The sequence below is a fragment of the Oryctolagus cuniculus genome, chromosome 9, assembly GCF_964237555.1.
Source record: "Oryctolagus cuniculus chromosome 9, mOryCun1.1, whole genome shotgun sequence".
Lineage (NCBI taxonomy): Eukaryota > Metazoa > Chordata > Mammalia > Lagomorpha > Leporidae > Oryctolagus > Oryctolagus cuniculus.
The window spans coordinates 122453464-122467680 of record NC_091440.1 but is presented as its reverse complement, the minus strand read 5'-3'; the positions used below and the strand labels follow the sequence as shown (position 1 = coordinate 122467680).

The 14217-nt window shown below is 43.9% G+C and overlaps 1 protein-coding gene across 16 annotated transcripts in view; it reads left to right on the top strand.

The window, feature by feature from the left end:
* The window catches only part of DNAI7 (dynein axonemal intermediate chain 7), a 138581-nt gene that overhangs the window by 35177 nt on the left and 89187 nt on the right, over positions 1-14217 (top strand). For all 16 annotated transcript variants that reach the window (XR_011379032.1, XR_011379034.1, XR_007921065.2 and 13 more), the window contains one exon: positions 907-1237. Coding sequence is in view for 9 of the 16 variants with exons in the window: in XM_070049509.1 (XP_069905610.1) it covers positions 907-1237 (331 nt within the window). In the remaining 7 variants the exon portion in view is untranslated. The remainder of the gene's footprint in view (positions 1-906; positions 1238-14217) is intronic.

Below are 14217 nucleotides of genomic sequence, written 5' to 3'. Positions count from 1 at the left end.
GTTACATGACATGGGACAAATGTGGACTTCATTGTTTATATTTATGAAAAGAAAGGAGAAAATTTTCCCCAAGTTCCATTTTCAAAGAAAATTACTCCGATCTCATCCTTGACAACAGCTTAGCCATTTTCCACTTTGAAACATACAGAAGATGAAATTAATCTCTGTATTTTTAAAAGAGTAAAAATAAAATAAGGACCTTTCTACTTACTGCCCCGGCTTAAAGAGAGAATTGGGTGGCATCTTTAACTGTGCAAAGCAGCCGTGGAGGCAGGACACGGTTTATTGTATTTTGATAGTGATGCCGATGGTGGTGGGAGTTTTGGGGATGAAGACTTCCAGGAGTGGGCTTGTAGAGTCTGAAGAACTTAGCAGCTCTCCGAGGCACTGAGAGAAATGGGGGGGTATATTTTGGGGAGTCATCAGCATGTAGGCCAATGGCTTGTAAGTTTTAAGGGGTTAGAAATTCTTCTGAGCATCAAATAATGACGTTTGCTCACACATTTGGAAGGGCACTTGTGGACCTCATTGAGGCCATTCAGCAATGCCTCTTCTCTCTGATAAACCCTGATAATGTACGTAGCAAGTCAGCTGATGATATAATAAGATACAGAGAGAGAGCGTGTAGAGGGAGGAAAGAGACCGTTGAATGGAATACTGCGTAACATCAGTGCTTAAGGGAGGTTAGGAAGAGGCCACACAGAGGAGCTGCTGAAGTAGAAGAGACTGGGATGACTGATCCCAAGAGCTGTCTGAGAAGTAATGGGGTCCAGATGCTGCCAAGAAAGAAAGTCAGGACCCAAAACTGGGGCCAAACCAAAGTGGGAGAAGTACTGCTTAGGAATTTGAAGCAAAGCTAGAGTTCCCTAGGGTCTCATCCTTTTTGTAAAAATTAATCATTAACAGGCACAGAAGTGTCCGATTCTCTGAAACACAAATTGGCTTTGAAATTCCAAGGATATTAGCAGCAAGTGATATTGCTCTACGTCTCTTCCACACTCATTACGACCACATTACTCCCCTGCGCCCTATGCCACCACCACCCCCACTACCAGAAGAAGAAGAAAATACTCCCACAGTACCTGAGATTGTCAAAGAGGAAGTGAAGGTTGTAGAAGAAGCCGTCAACCAAGAGGACCAAGAAGAGTCCAGGCAGCAAGAAAGTGAATCTAACTTAATTAATGAAGAAGAAGTAAGAGTTGAGGATCAGGGAGATCTTGTTCACGAAGTACGCACGGTAGGACACGTTCAGATGTATCTGTCTTTGCTTCGTGTGACGATGTTTGCCATGTTTCCTGGAAGCATGCTCAGGCGGTTTCCCTGAACAGCTAGAAATTGTCTGAAAGCCCTTTCTTGCTAGTGCCTCATTATTTTTTTTCTTTAAAGGCAAAGGAGAGAGACAAGAAAGCTCCCATTGCAGATTCATTCCCCAAATTCCCACAGTAGCTGGGACTGGACCAGGCCGAAGCTAGAAGCTGGGAACTCTGCCCAGGTTTCCCACGTAGGTGGTAGGGACCTAATGACTTAAACCATCATCTGCTGCCTCATTGAGTGTGCATTATCAGGAAGCTGCAGTTGGAGGCAGAACCGGGACTCAAACCCCGGCACTGTGATACAGGATGCAGGCATTCCAAGCAGCGTCTAAATGATCATGTCAAATGCCTACCCCATATCAGTTTTTAATGTATGTCTTTTCTCTTGCCTCCCATTTACAGTCACTATTCAGGGTCAAGCCATTTGTTTCAACATCCAAAACTCTCTTACTGGAACTGATCATTTTTATATTAGCGACATTCCAGGAAATCTTTAAAACCATTTATTTTTTGTATATTGATGACCTCTTTCCTACTCAATGAAGGGAACTTGGCACTAACCAGAAACTTGCAGGAGACACTTTCTACACTGAAGTGGTATATTATATCACTGTGGTACTTCCTTAGCTGTAGGTTTTGTATGAAAGAATTTTATAAATTAAAAAATGATTTTCTTAAAATACTCTCCTCTCTGAAAAGCTTGATGTCTTTGGATATAACATATTAGTTGAGCAATTTAATAATCATATTCTTTGTTGGTTTCTTTTTCTATTGCTATAATTTTTAAGTTAGTATGTTAGAAAAATTCTCTTGAGGATTTTTAATATTTTATCATAATTAAGCAGCTTCTTTGTTCAGCTATAGTATTTTAGGAGGGACCCTACACATCAGGTTTTTTTTTTTTTTTCTTTTTCTTTTTTTGGACAGGCAGAGTTAGAGAGAGAGACAGAGAAAAAGGTCCTCCCTCCGCTGGTTCACCCCCTAAATGGCTGTGCCAATCTGAAGTCAGGAGCCAGGTGCCTCCTCCTGGTCTCCCATGCGGGTGCAGGGCCCAGGACCTGGGCCATCCTCCACTGCCCTCCCGGGCCACAGCAGAGAGCTGGCCTGGAAGAGGGGCAACCGGGACAGAATCCAGCGCCCTGACCGGGACTAGAACCCGGTGTGCCGGCGCCGCAGGCGGAGGATTAGCCTAGTGAGCTAAATTAGATGAGTGTTTGTTTACTGATTCATTTTTTTTTCTTTAGAAAGGGTTAAGAATTAGAGTAAAAATTTGACGTAAAAATAATAATAAAGTATGAATTCTAAGAACATACATTATTGAAAATTTCCATTTTAAATATCATCCCAGCATCACAAATTATGAAGACTGTATAGCAGTGTAGAAAATGAATATCACATAATGCTAAGTACAAGTAGTAGTATTTACAGTATAATTATAACATGAAACATCTTAAAGGTGTAAGGGGAGGAGAAGCCATAAATTTGTGAGTAACTGATTTTATAAAGGTGTGAAATGGGTGATTTAGTCTTTTAAGAAGCAGACACTGGATTAAGCTACCATCTACAATGCCCTCGTCCCATAAGAGTGCTGGTTCGAGTCCCAGCTTCTTTGCTTCAGACCAAGCTCAGATCCTGCAAATATGTCTGGGAGGACAGTGGATGATGGCCCAAGTACTTAGGTCCTTGCTACTCATGTGGGAGTCCCAAATGGAGTTCCTGGCTCCTGACTTGGGTGTGGCCCAACCTCAGGTGTTTTAAGCATAGCAGGAGTAAACCAGCAGATAGACGATCTCTGTCTGGTTGCCTCTCTCTCTGTCACTCTGCCTGTTAAGTTAATTAAACATACCTTGTTTTAAAAAAATAATTTGGGCACAGTTGGTTAATCCTCCACCTGCAGTACTGGCATCCCATATGAGCACCGGTTCTAGTCGAGGCTGTTCCTCTTTCCATCCAGCTATGGCCTTGGAAAACAGTAGAGGAGGGCCCAAGTGCTTGGGGCCCTGCACCTGTGTGGGAGACCCAGAGGAGGCTTCTGGCTCTTGACTTTGAATCGGCCCAGCTCTGGCCATTGTGGCCATTTGGGGAGTAAATCAGTGGATGGAAGATACCTCTCTGTCTTTCCCTCCCATTGTCTGTAGTTCTACCTCTCAAACAAATAAAATCTTTAAAAAATCAGTTAATATTTTACACAAGAATTTCATCTGATTAACTTAAAATTGTGAAAGCATTGTTAGAAACCATTTAACTTGTACCACTATTGAATTTATATAAATAAAGCAATTCTTATGTGCTTATATCTCAGTTAAAGTGACCTAACAAGATATTCATTGTCTATCAGAAATTATTTATTATCATTTATGGAAATAGTTTTAAAAATAAAACAATATGGGGGCTGGTGCTATAGCATAGCAGGTAAAGCTGCCGCCTGGAATGCCAGCATCCCATATGGGCGATGTGGGCATTGTTTCAAGTCCCCGCTGCTCCACTTCTGATCCAGCTCTCTGAAATGGCCAGTAGAAGATGGCTCAAGTCCTGGGCCATGCACCCATGCACGAGACCCAGGGGAAGCTCTGGCCTGTGGAGTGGCCCAGCCCCGGCCATTGTGACCATTTGGGGAGTGAACAAGTGGATGGAAAGCCTCTCCTTATCTCTCTCTGCGCCTCTGCCTCTGTTATTCTGCCTTTCAAATAAATAAATAAATCTTAAAACATTAGCATATGAATTTGCTACGATACCAAATGGTACATTTATAAAATCTTCTGAAGATTTTGTAATAGATTTGTCATCTATTACAGTAAATATTTTCTTCACTCTTAGCCAGTGAGCCTGAAAAAGTTTCAAACTAATCATTCCTCAGCTTGATTGACCCTGACCCTTATGTTTAAACCAAAGCTGGATATGGTTAATGTTGTATTGAACAATTCTAGCTTATGGTGAATAAAGGTACACTAATGCTTATATTGAAAATGCTATGTAAGCACACACACCAAGTAAAAACATTGTCCTGGATGCTAAAATACAGTGTTATAGGATATTGAGAGCATCTTTGAATAGAGTAAAAATGGGCAGGTGACTAAGTGATACGGCAAGAGAAATTGCTTGCCTTGATGAAAGGTGAAATTTCTCCAGAACTTGAGAAGTTGGGTCAGTTACTGTGTGCCTGGTAGGTGGAGGGAGCTTAGTGCAGGAATTTTAGGGTATTAGGAAGTTTTAAAAGAGAAGGCAAAGTGGATGGAGGATGTGTCTTAACTCTGTGTCACTGTCTCAGTCTGCCTTTGAAATAAAATTCAAACTGAACAGGAGGAGCAGGGATTGTGATGCAATGGGTTAAACTTGCACCTGCAACGTGGACATCCCGTGTGTGTACCAGTCTGAGTCCAGACTGCTCCACTCCAATCCAGCTCCCTACTAATGTGCCTGGGAGAGCAGTGAAAGGTGACCCATGTGCTCGGGCCCCTGCATCCATGTGGGAGAGCAGGATGGAGTTCTGGGGTCCTGGCTTTGGCCTGACATGGCTTTGGAGTAGCCAACTGCAGTATGAACCGTAGATGGAAGATCTCTTAGTCTATTTTTTCTGTTTATGTCTATAACTCTGTTTCAAATAAATCTTTAAAATTTTTTTAAAAAGTGAAAGTTAAATTGTCTCAGAATCCATGCTTCCAAGAAGGGATCTTGTCCCTCTCACCAAATAGGCACGATGTGTATGTGTGCTGTGATTCTTCCAGAACCCCACAGCATTCTGCGAAAGCTCATATGAACAGTGCTGGAGTGTGTATCTTTCCTGAGATACAGAAGAACCCCAGAGTAGCGGGGAAGTGCACCTTGGCGGGAGGCGCATCTCCTCTTCTGAGGGAGCAGCAGGGTGGCACTGACTGCCCACCAAGAAGACTCCCCCAGCTAAGACTGTGTGTCACGCTAGGCAGGGGGGAAAGCAGAGAACTTGGTCTGCACTTGCCACATTGTGAACAACATGAGCCGTGTTTATTAAGTCTGAGTAGACATGCACTGTGTTTAAATTTTTATGGGATATGGCGCAACTAATTTTTCCATTTCCTTTTCTTTGTGTTTGGAGCTTTCTAGCTCCTCTATTCCAGTTCTTTATATAATATGCAGTGATTGTGAACTGTTGTGCCACTTTGTGATGGCACACTAGAGTCAGTTACTGTCGTCTGACAGGGGCTTGGTGCCTGTCATGCAGTCTTCCTCTATACTCCCTACCTCTACTTGTTCCAACCTCGAGTACTCACTATTCCAAGTTCAGATTACCTTTTTATTTTTTTTTAACTTCTACATATGAGCAAGAATATGCAATATTTGTCTTTGCTTGACTTATTTCACTTGACATAATGATCTATAGTTCCACACATTTTGCTGCAAATGCCAGATGTATTTCTTGTTATGGACTAATAATGCTCCATTTTGTATATTTGACATATTTTCTTTACTCAGCCTTCGATGAATATCCAAGTTGATTTTATTGCTTGGTTATTGTGCATAATACAGCAGAGAACATGGAAAGGCAGGTATTATTTAAAAAGATTTATTTATTTTGGATGTCAGAGTTACAGAGAGAGATTACATCCTCTGGTGCATTTCCCAATTGGTTGCAACATCCAGGACTGGGCCAAGCCAAAACCAGGAGCTAGGAGCTTCTTTCATTTCTCCCAGGTGAGTGGCAGAGGCCCAGCTACTTGAGCTGTCCTCTTCTGCTTTTCCCAGGGCATTAGTAGAGAGCTGGATTGGAAGTGGAGCAGCCAGGACTCCAGTTGGTACCCAAATGGGATGTTGGCATCACAGGCAGTGGCTTAACCTGCTAGGCCACAACACTGGCCCCAGGTATCTCTTTGCTGTGTAGATTTTATTTTCTTTAGATAGATACTCAGAAGTGAGACAGTTGGGTCCCACCAACAGTGTTTAAGGGTTCCCTTTTCTCTACTTCCTTGTCACTTGCTATCATTTTGTCTTGTTTGATAATAGCATTTCTAATTGGAGTGAGATGGTATCCTGTGATTTTGACTTGTGTTCCCTGGTAGCTAGTAATGTCCATTTTGTCATGTATTTATTGGCTTTTTTTTTTTTTTTTTTTGAGAACTGTTTATTAAGATCGCTTACCCATTTCCTTACTGGATTGTTTGCTCTTGTTTTTTTGACATCTGTAAATATTGTGGATATTAATTTAATAGTGAAGCAAATGGAATAGTGCAAAGAGTACACCTGGCAGACGAGGCGGGTGTCTCACTGAAGAACTGAGAGCCAGTCTGCATTGAGACTGGAGTTTCATGAATATGGGTAGGGGACCTCCATTTTTTTCCCTCCTCCCTGCTGGGTGAAGGGCTTCCTGGGCCTGAGATTCCTAAAGTTCCTCCCGGAATTTCATAATGGACCTAACTAGCCCCTTGGTCTACGGTAGGGGCAGACTGGGGACCCTCCCATTGACCCAGCCAGATCACTGAACACGTGGATGAAGGCTCATCTGTATTTTCTCCTGAGATGACATGCGGATGTGGAGCTGGTTGCTGATATTCTGCTCTTGCGTCTGTCCTGTGGTGTTTGAAAGTGACCTGGGGAAACACTGTCTTGTGCAATCCAGAGTGCTGGTCACCTCACCCAACAGGATAGGCCAGAAGCCCTGCCTCACAGCCATCTGTGGCTGGATGCCTTTTACTCTGTTAGAGACAGAATGAATAAGGACATTAGCGACATGTGGTCCACAGAGAAACAGCAAGAATATGGGAGTAACAGGGTCAAGGAGAGACAGCAACCAGAATTTCCACCATCCATTGCTGGGCTAGAATTATTATCTACTGAGCCTGATGCTGGAGTTGTTGGGTCTCATTCAAGAAATGGTGAATATGGTTTTGTACCTGTCTAGTTTGACCCAAAAACATTCTTGGAGTAAGACACAGACACCCCCTTGGGAAGCAGTTAGCATGTCCAACTGCCTGCCTAGTCAAAGGACTGGGCTTAGCAACCCTGGGCAGCATTTAACTGGGCAACGCCCATGCTTTGTGTTTTCCTAAAGGATGGGGACCCTGTTCGAGCTTCCTCTTGGGAGTCTGGTACAGGAACTTTACTGTTTTTCTGTACCTAGGGATTCGTAACCTGTTAATTTGAGAAATATTGCAGCTGTCCCAAGGTTGTGGTAATAGGGATTGCTGCATGGCCTGTATGCTCCTGAGGGCCAGTCTCTCTTCTCTAGAAGTGAGGACAAGGCCAGGGATAAATTGCCTGGAGGACTAACTGCTTTCTCCCTGGATATCCAGTAGCCCCGTTTTGCTAGGAATTTAGGAATGTTAGTTAATAAATGTCCAGGGCCAGTGTCTCACATGGCGAGTGAGATAAGCGAGTACTGGATTATCTTTGCTCCTCTCAAGAGGTGGGTTCTTGAAGTTCTCATGAGGGCCTGTCCAAATAGCTGCAGCACTGCCTATAAATCCTTATGACTTCACACATTGTCCAGGTTAGCTGTTGCTTTGTGCCTGTTTGCCAACACATTTAAAGCTAATAGGAATTGACAGGAGGCAGTTGTAGGTTTAATAATCACTGTGTTGGTTTAAAGGTCTAGCCAGGTATGTGTGGGGCCCAGACCTATCTAGCTCTGCACGTGGGGTTCTGGGAGAGACGTCACAAGGAGGTAGGAACTCTTTTGAGGAAGGTGTCCCATTGACTCCCACTGCCTGACTGGACAGGGAAGCAAGCTGGCCATTGAAGAAGTTGGTACTGAACAGGCAGCATCTCTGAAAGGAAACTTGCAGTCTCACCCCGGACGTTGCGGACCCCAGTGTCCCCTCAGTAGCAGTGGTTACTCGGGAAGCCGGGCAGAGCAAAAGGCTTTTTGAGCTTAGGGCCAGCAGGGTATGTGGTTCTGATACGCGAGTCCTTCAATGCCAGGGCTGTTCTGTTTCTAGTGACCCAGCTCTTGGCAGAGCGGACAGGGCTCTTGGGAAGCTGGCTTCTGTCACAATAGAGAAGTAGGGTTCCCTCATGGAAAACAGGTGCTACCTGGGGGGACACTGGCCTTGTTGGGTCCTTTTGACCCCAGAATACCACAGAAAGCAACTCTCAGGTGGGCCTGCCTCCTCTCCTCTCTCTGCTGTTTCTGCCTGGTTCACTCCTGTTCCTCCTGGTCTACAAAAATAGACACGCATACAGTCTTTAGGATATCAGCGAAGGGGGTGCTCTGTCCCAACCCTCGTTTTTGAGGTTTACTTCTGACCATTTTTTGAGAATTTTTGCATCTATGTTGAACAGGAATGACAGCCTATAGTTTTGTCTTTGGTGAGGCTTTGTCTGGTTTTGGTATTGGGATAATTCTGGTCTGCTAGAGTGATTTGGAAAGGGTTCTCTCTCATTTAATTTTTTTGTGCAATACTTTGATAATTCTTTACTAAAATACAGAATTCAGCAGGAAAGCCATCTGGTGCTGGGCTCTTTTGTTGGGAGACTTTTTATTACTGATTTAATTGCATGACTCATTATTGATATGATCAGGTTTTCTGTGCTTCCACAGTTTAATTTTGGTGAGTCCTTTGTATACAGGAATTTATTTCTGCCAGGTTTTCAGTGAGTTGGCATATAGTTGTTCCTAATTGTCCCTAATGATTCTTTGTATTTCTGCAGTGTCAGTTATAATATCCTCTGTTTGAGATCTGAATTTGAATATTCATTTTTTTCTTAGTCTAGCTACAGGCTTACTGATTTTAACCCAACTCTTTATTTCATTGATATTATATTTTTTGTAGTCTATGTCATTTTTTTAAAAAAGACTGTGTATTTATTTGAAAAGCAGAGTAACAGAGAGAGAGAGAGAGAGAGATTGTCCATCTACTGGTTCACTCCCCAAATGACCACAACAGCCAGGAATGAACCATCCTGAAGCCAGGAGCTTCTTCCAGGTCACCCATGTGGGTGTGGGGGCCCAAACACTTGGGCCATCATCTACTGCTTTCCCAGGAGCATTAGCCGGGAGCTGCATTGGAAGTGGAGCAGACAGGACTCGAACTGGTGCCATATGAGAACTGGACACTGCAGGCCAGGGCATTAACCCACTGCACTCCAGCGCTGGCCCCAACTGTGCATTTCACAAGGCGTGTTATGTGTTATGCGCTCTAGATCAATGGGAGAATGATAGTTAAGTGATGAATGGTAGGTTTTGGCTTGAGGCTGATTGTTGTGAATGCCCTGTGTAGGAACAGGAAAATTTTTCTGTTTGACAGATGCCTAAGGCCCTCTCCAGGACATCTGGGAGTGCCAGAAGTGGTCTCTGCTACGTTTAGGGAAGGCCTGAGCCTGTCCGTAGAAAGTCTCTCAGCTTTGGACCCCAGAGCCCCCAGGAGTCTGTGGTGACGGACTCGGCTGCCACGACTGCAGGAGCCCCAGGAAGGCTGTGCTGCTCACAATCCACCGAGAATCCACAAGTGAGCGGGAAGCAGTACTGCTGGTGGAGCTGGCATTTGTCATCCCAGCCACGTGGCAGCTGCCGTGGCTTTGTGTAGTGTCAAACACTAATCGTGTGTGTTGAGGGGAGCAAAATGTTTTCTAAACCTGGAGAACTGGCATAAACATTCACAAAATCCAACACCTGTGTGTAGACTGTGGCTCACGTATCAGACCAGTAGGCAGACTTACTGTCTTCAGTTTTAGGGAAAGAAATTTCAGCTTCCTAAAACATTTTGTTTGTTGAGGGTGAACTGCTTGGCTTTAAAATTTTAGATTGGCACGCTTATTTTGGGGGCGGGGGGGTGAGCATCTTTTTTTTTTTTTTCAACTTTTATTTAATTAATATAAATTTCCAAAGTACAGCTTATGGATTACAGTGGCTTCACCCCGCATAACTTCCCTCCCACCCGCACCCCTCCCATCTCCCGCTCCCTCTCCCCTTCCATTCACATGAAGATTCATTTTCAATTCTCTTTATATACAGAAGATCGATTTAGCATATATTGAGTGAAACTTTCAACAGTTTGTACCCACACAAACACACAAAGTGAAAAATACTGTTTGAGTACTAGTTATAGCATTAATTCACAATGTACAGCACCTTAAGGACAGAGATCCTACATGAGGAGTAAGTGCACAGTGACTCCTGTTGTTGACTTCACAAATTGACACTCTTGTTTATGGCATCAGTAGTCACCCTAGGCTCTTGTCATGAGTTGCCAAGGCTATGGAGGTCTTTTGAGTTCGCCGACTCTGATCATATTTAGACAAGGTCATAGTCAAAGTGGAAGTACTCTCCTCCCTTCAGAGAAAGATACCTCCTTCTTTGATGACCTGTTCTTTCCAGTGGGATCTCACTCAAAGAGATCTTTCATTTAGGTCATTTTTTTTTTGGCACGCTTATTAATACTATACTTTCTCATCCTTCTGTAATGACAAAAAAGCTTGATATGTGAGACAATTAGAAAGGACAAGTATTTAGTTTTTTGTTTAAAACTTAAATCTCTGGCCGGCGCCGCGGCTCACTAGGCTAATCCTCCGCCTAACGGCGCCGGCACACCGGGTTCTAGTCCTGGTGGGGCGCCGGATTCTGTCCCGGTTGCCCCTCTTCCAGGCCAGCTCTCTGCTGTGGCCCAGGAGTGCAGTGGAGGATGGCCCAAGTGCTTGGGCCCTGTACCCCATGGGAGACCAGGAGAAGCACTTGGCTCCTGGCTTCGGATCAGTGCGGTGCGCCGGCCGCAGCAGCCATTGGAGGGTGAACCAACGGCAAAAGGAAGACCTTTCTCTCTGTCTCTCTCTCTCACTGTCCACTCTGCCTGTCAAAAAATAAAAAATTAAAAAAAAAAAAAAAAAAACTTAAATCTCTTCCATTTGACACTGGTACAATTTCCTTTTACATGAACCTATTAAGAACTTGTCCACAGGGTCGCGCTGTGGCATACTGGGCTAAGTCTCTGCCTGCGGCTCTGCATCCCATATGGGCACCTGTGCATATCCTGGCTGCTCCTCTTCTGATCCAGCTCCCTGCTAACCTGCCTGGGAAAGCAGTGGATGATGGCCCAAATCCTTGGGCCCCTGCACCCATGCAGAAGACCTGGAAGAAGCTCCCTGGGCTTCAGATCGGCCCAGCTCCAGCTGTTGTGGCCATTTGGGGAGTGAACCAGCAGCCGGAAGACCTCTCAGTCTGTCCCTCTCTCTGTAACTGCCTCTCAAATAAACAACTAAATAAATATTTTTTTAAAAAAAGGACTTGGCCACTAGAGGGCTCTTAATACCATATTTTAGTTAGTTTAAGCATTATAATATTGTAGGACGTGAATAATACTGTCTTTTTAATTAATTAGATACAATATTTAGAAAAACCTAGCTGAAATATAGCATACTTATGAGAAATGGTTTTTATATGCTAATTATTTTCAGAAATATTTTAGTGTTTTAAGGGGATATATATATGACAGAATGTGAGTCTTTCCAGTGTTTTTTTGTTTTGTTTTGTTTTGTTTTTTAAAGATTTGTTTGAAAGGCAGAGTTACAGAGAACGAAAACTTCCATCCGCTGGGTCTCTCCCCAAATGTCTGGACCTGGGCCATTCTGAAACCAGGAGCCAGGAGCTTCTTTGGGATCTCCCACGTGGATGCTGGGGCCCAGGTGCTTGAGTAAGTTAGCAGGTAAGTTAGCAGGGAGCTGGATCAAAAGTGGAGTACCCCATACTCAAACTGGCACGCACATGGGATAAGTATTGTAGGTAGCAGCTTTACTTGCTAAGCCACAACGCTAGCCCCTCAACTTTTTTTTTTTTTTTTTTTTTTTTTTTTTTTTTTTTTTTTTTTTTTGGACAGGCAGAGTGGACAGTGAGAGAGAGACAGAGAGAAAGGTCTTCCTTTGCCGTTGGTTCACCCTCCAATGGCTGCCGCGGCCGGTGCGCTGCGGCCGGCGCACCGCGCTGATCCGATGGCAGGAGCCAGGAGCCAGGTGCTTTTCCTGGTCTTCCATGGGGTGCAGGGCCCAAGTACTTGGGCCATCCTCCACTGCACTCCCTGGCCACAGCAGAGAGCTGGCCTGGAAGAGGGGCAACCGGGACAGAATCCGGCGCCCCAACCGGGACTAGAACCCGGTGTGCCGGCGCCGCTAGGCGGAGGATTAGCCTAGTGAGCCACGGCGCCGGCCTAGCCCCTCAACTTTTTTAAAGAATAAATTTGGCAGAGGGAGAGGTAAGGAAATTGCCCGCCCACTGATTGACTCACCAAATGCCTGTAACAGCCAGGGGCCAAAGATTGGAGCAGGGACCTCAGCTAGGATCTCCCATGGGGGTAATGGGAGTCCAGCTGCTTGAGCCATCACTGCTACATTGCAGGCTCTGCATTGGCAGGGGCTGGAATCACCAGCTGGGAATTAAACCCAGGGACTTCCTTATGGGTGTGAGCATCACAGCCAGCGGTTGAACTGCTAGGCCCAGCCCCTGCCCAGGTCTTCCAATGTTAAAATCTTAATTTAAACGCAGTCTCTTTCTTGAAGATACTCTGACCAAAGGGATAAAGGATTTAACATAAATATTTTATTTATGACATTTATGTATAACATGAGTTATAAAACATTTACAAAGCACCTGCTGCAATGAATTCTACATGATAATTGGTTTTAATGAGCTGACCATATTGTGGAGAAGGTTAGCAAACTTTCTGATGTGTGCAATAAAGGATTATGTGTGGGGATTAAGAGACAAAAATGAATCTGAAAGTTAAAAAACTGAACATCTTGGAAGGTAAAATTCTGAGATAAAATTTGACCTGAATCTTCTAATGGAGGTGCTTAAGGAAAAAGTTACTCTTGTGAGAAGGGAAGGTACGGGTTCATGAAGTAGCCTTTGAGATTTTGGTACTTCTTGGAATCATTGTAGATAACTTAAAAACGTGTTTATGAGATTAGGTCATGCAAGACAGCTGGTAGAAAAGTTCCCTGATAGGCAACAGCCTACAAAACATTTATGTGGTCATACCCTGGATCTTGCTCTTACCTCCTCAGTTAATAAATATTTTGTGAATGGCTACCTCTGTGTGGTAGATGCTGTTCTGGCCCTCAGGAAATAGGAGTGAAAGGATAAACAAAGTTCCCACTCTGACAGTTTGTATACAAGTCAAGAGAAATCATCAACAAATAATTTTTTAAAAAATAGAAGACACTTGTAATAGATGCCTTGCACAAAGTTAAACAGAATTAAACTGATAGTGACTTTTGGGCAGTTTGGTTGGGCCTCTTTGATGAGGCATTGTTTAAGCTGAGACAGAAATGACAAGAAGGAATCAGCTATGTAGTTATTAAGGTAAAAATACTTGAGTATTCAGAAACAGTTACTATAAAGGTCATAAGACAGAAATAAGGACAAGTAGAAGGCAGAGGGTAGCCTGCGATAAGGTCAGTAAAGCAGGCAGAAGGCAGCTAAAGCAGGGTTTTGCAAGCCTGAGCGAGAGCTTGGCCTTTCAATACAGATACAGGGGGAAGCTTTTACAGCAGGAGAGTGACATGATTTGATGCATGGCTTGGGAAGTTTACACTGGCTACCATGGAATGATGTGTCAGGGATCGCAGTGTCCCGTGTCTACTGTTAGAACCTCCATCGAGGCATGAGAGGTCACAGTGGCTTGAAGAAAGGTGGTAGTAAGAGTTGTGGGGGCAGTTTACTGCAGCTCAGTTCACAATAGCTGAGGTGTGGAATCAACCCAGATGTCCTTCAGCTGATGACTAGATAAAGAAATGGCAGTATAATATAGTATGGACTACTACTCAACCATAAAAAAGAATGAAATCCTGTTTGTTGCAACACAATGAATGCAACTGGAAACCATGATACTTCATGAAATAAGCCAGCCCCACAAAGACAAATGCCGTGTTTTTCCCTGATCTGTGGTAACTAGTAGAATACCCAAAGAATGTAATGTGTATAAGCAAAATTGACATTTTGAGATTT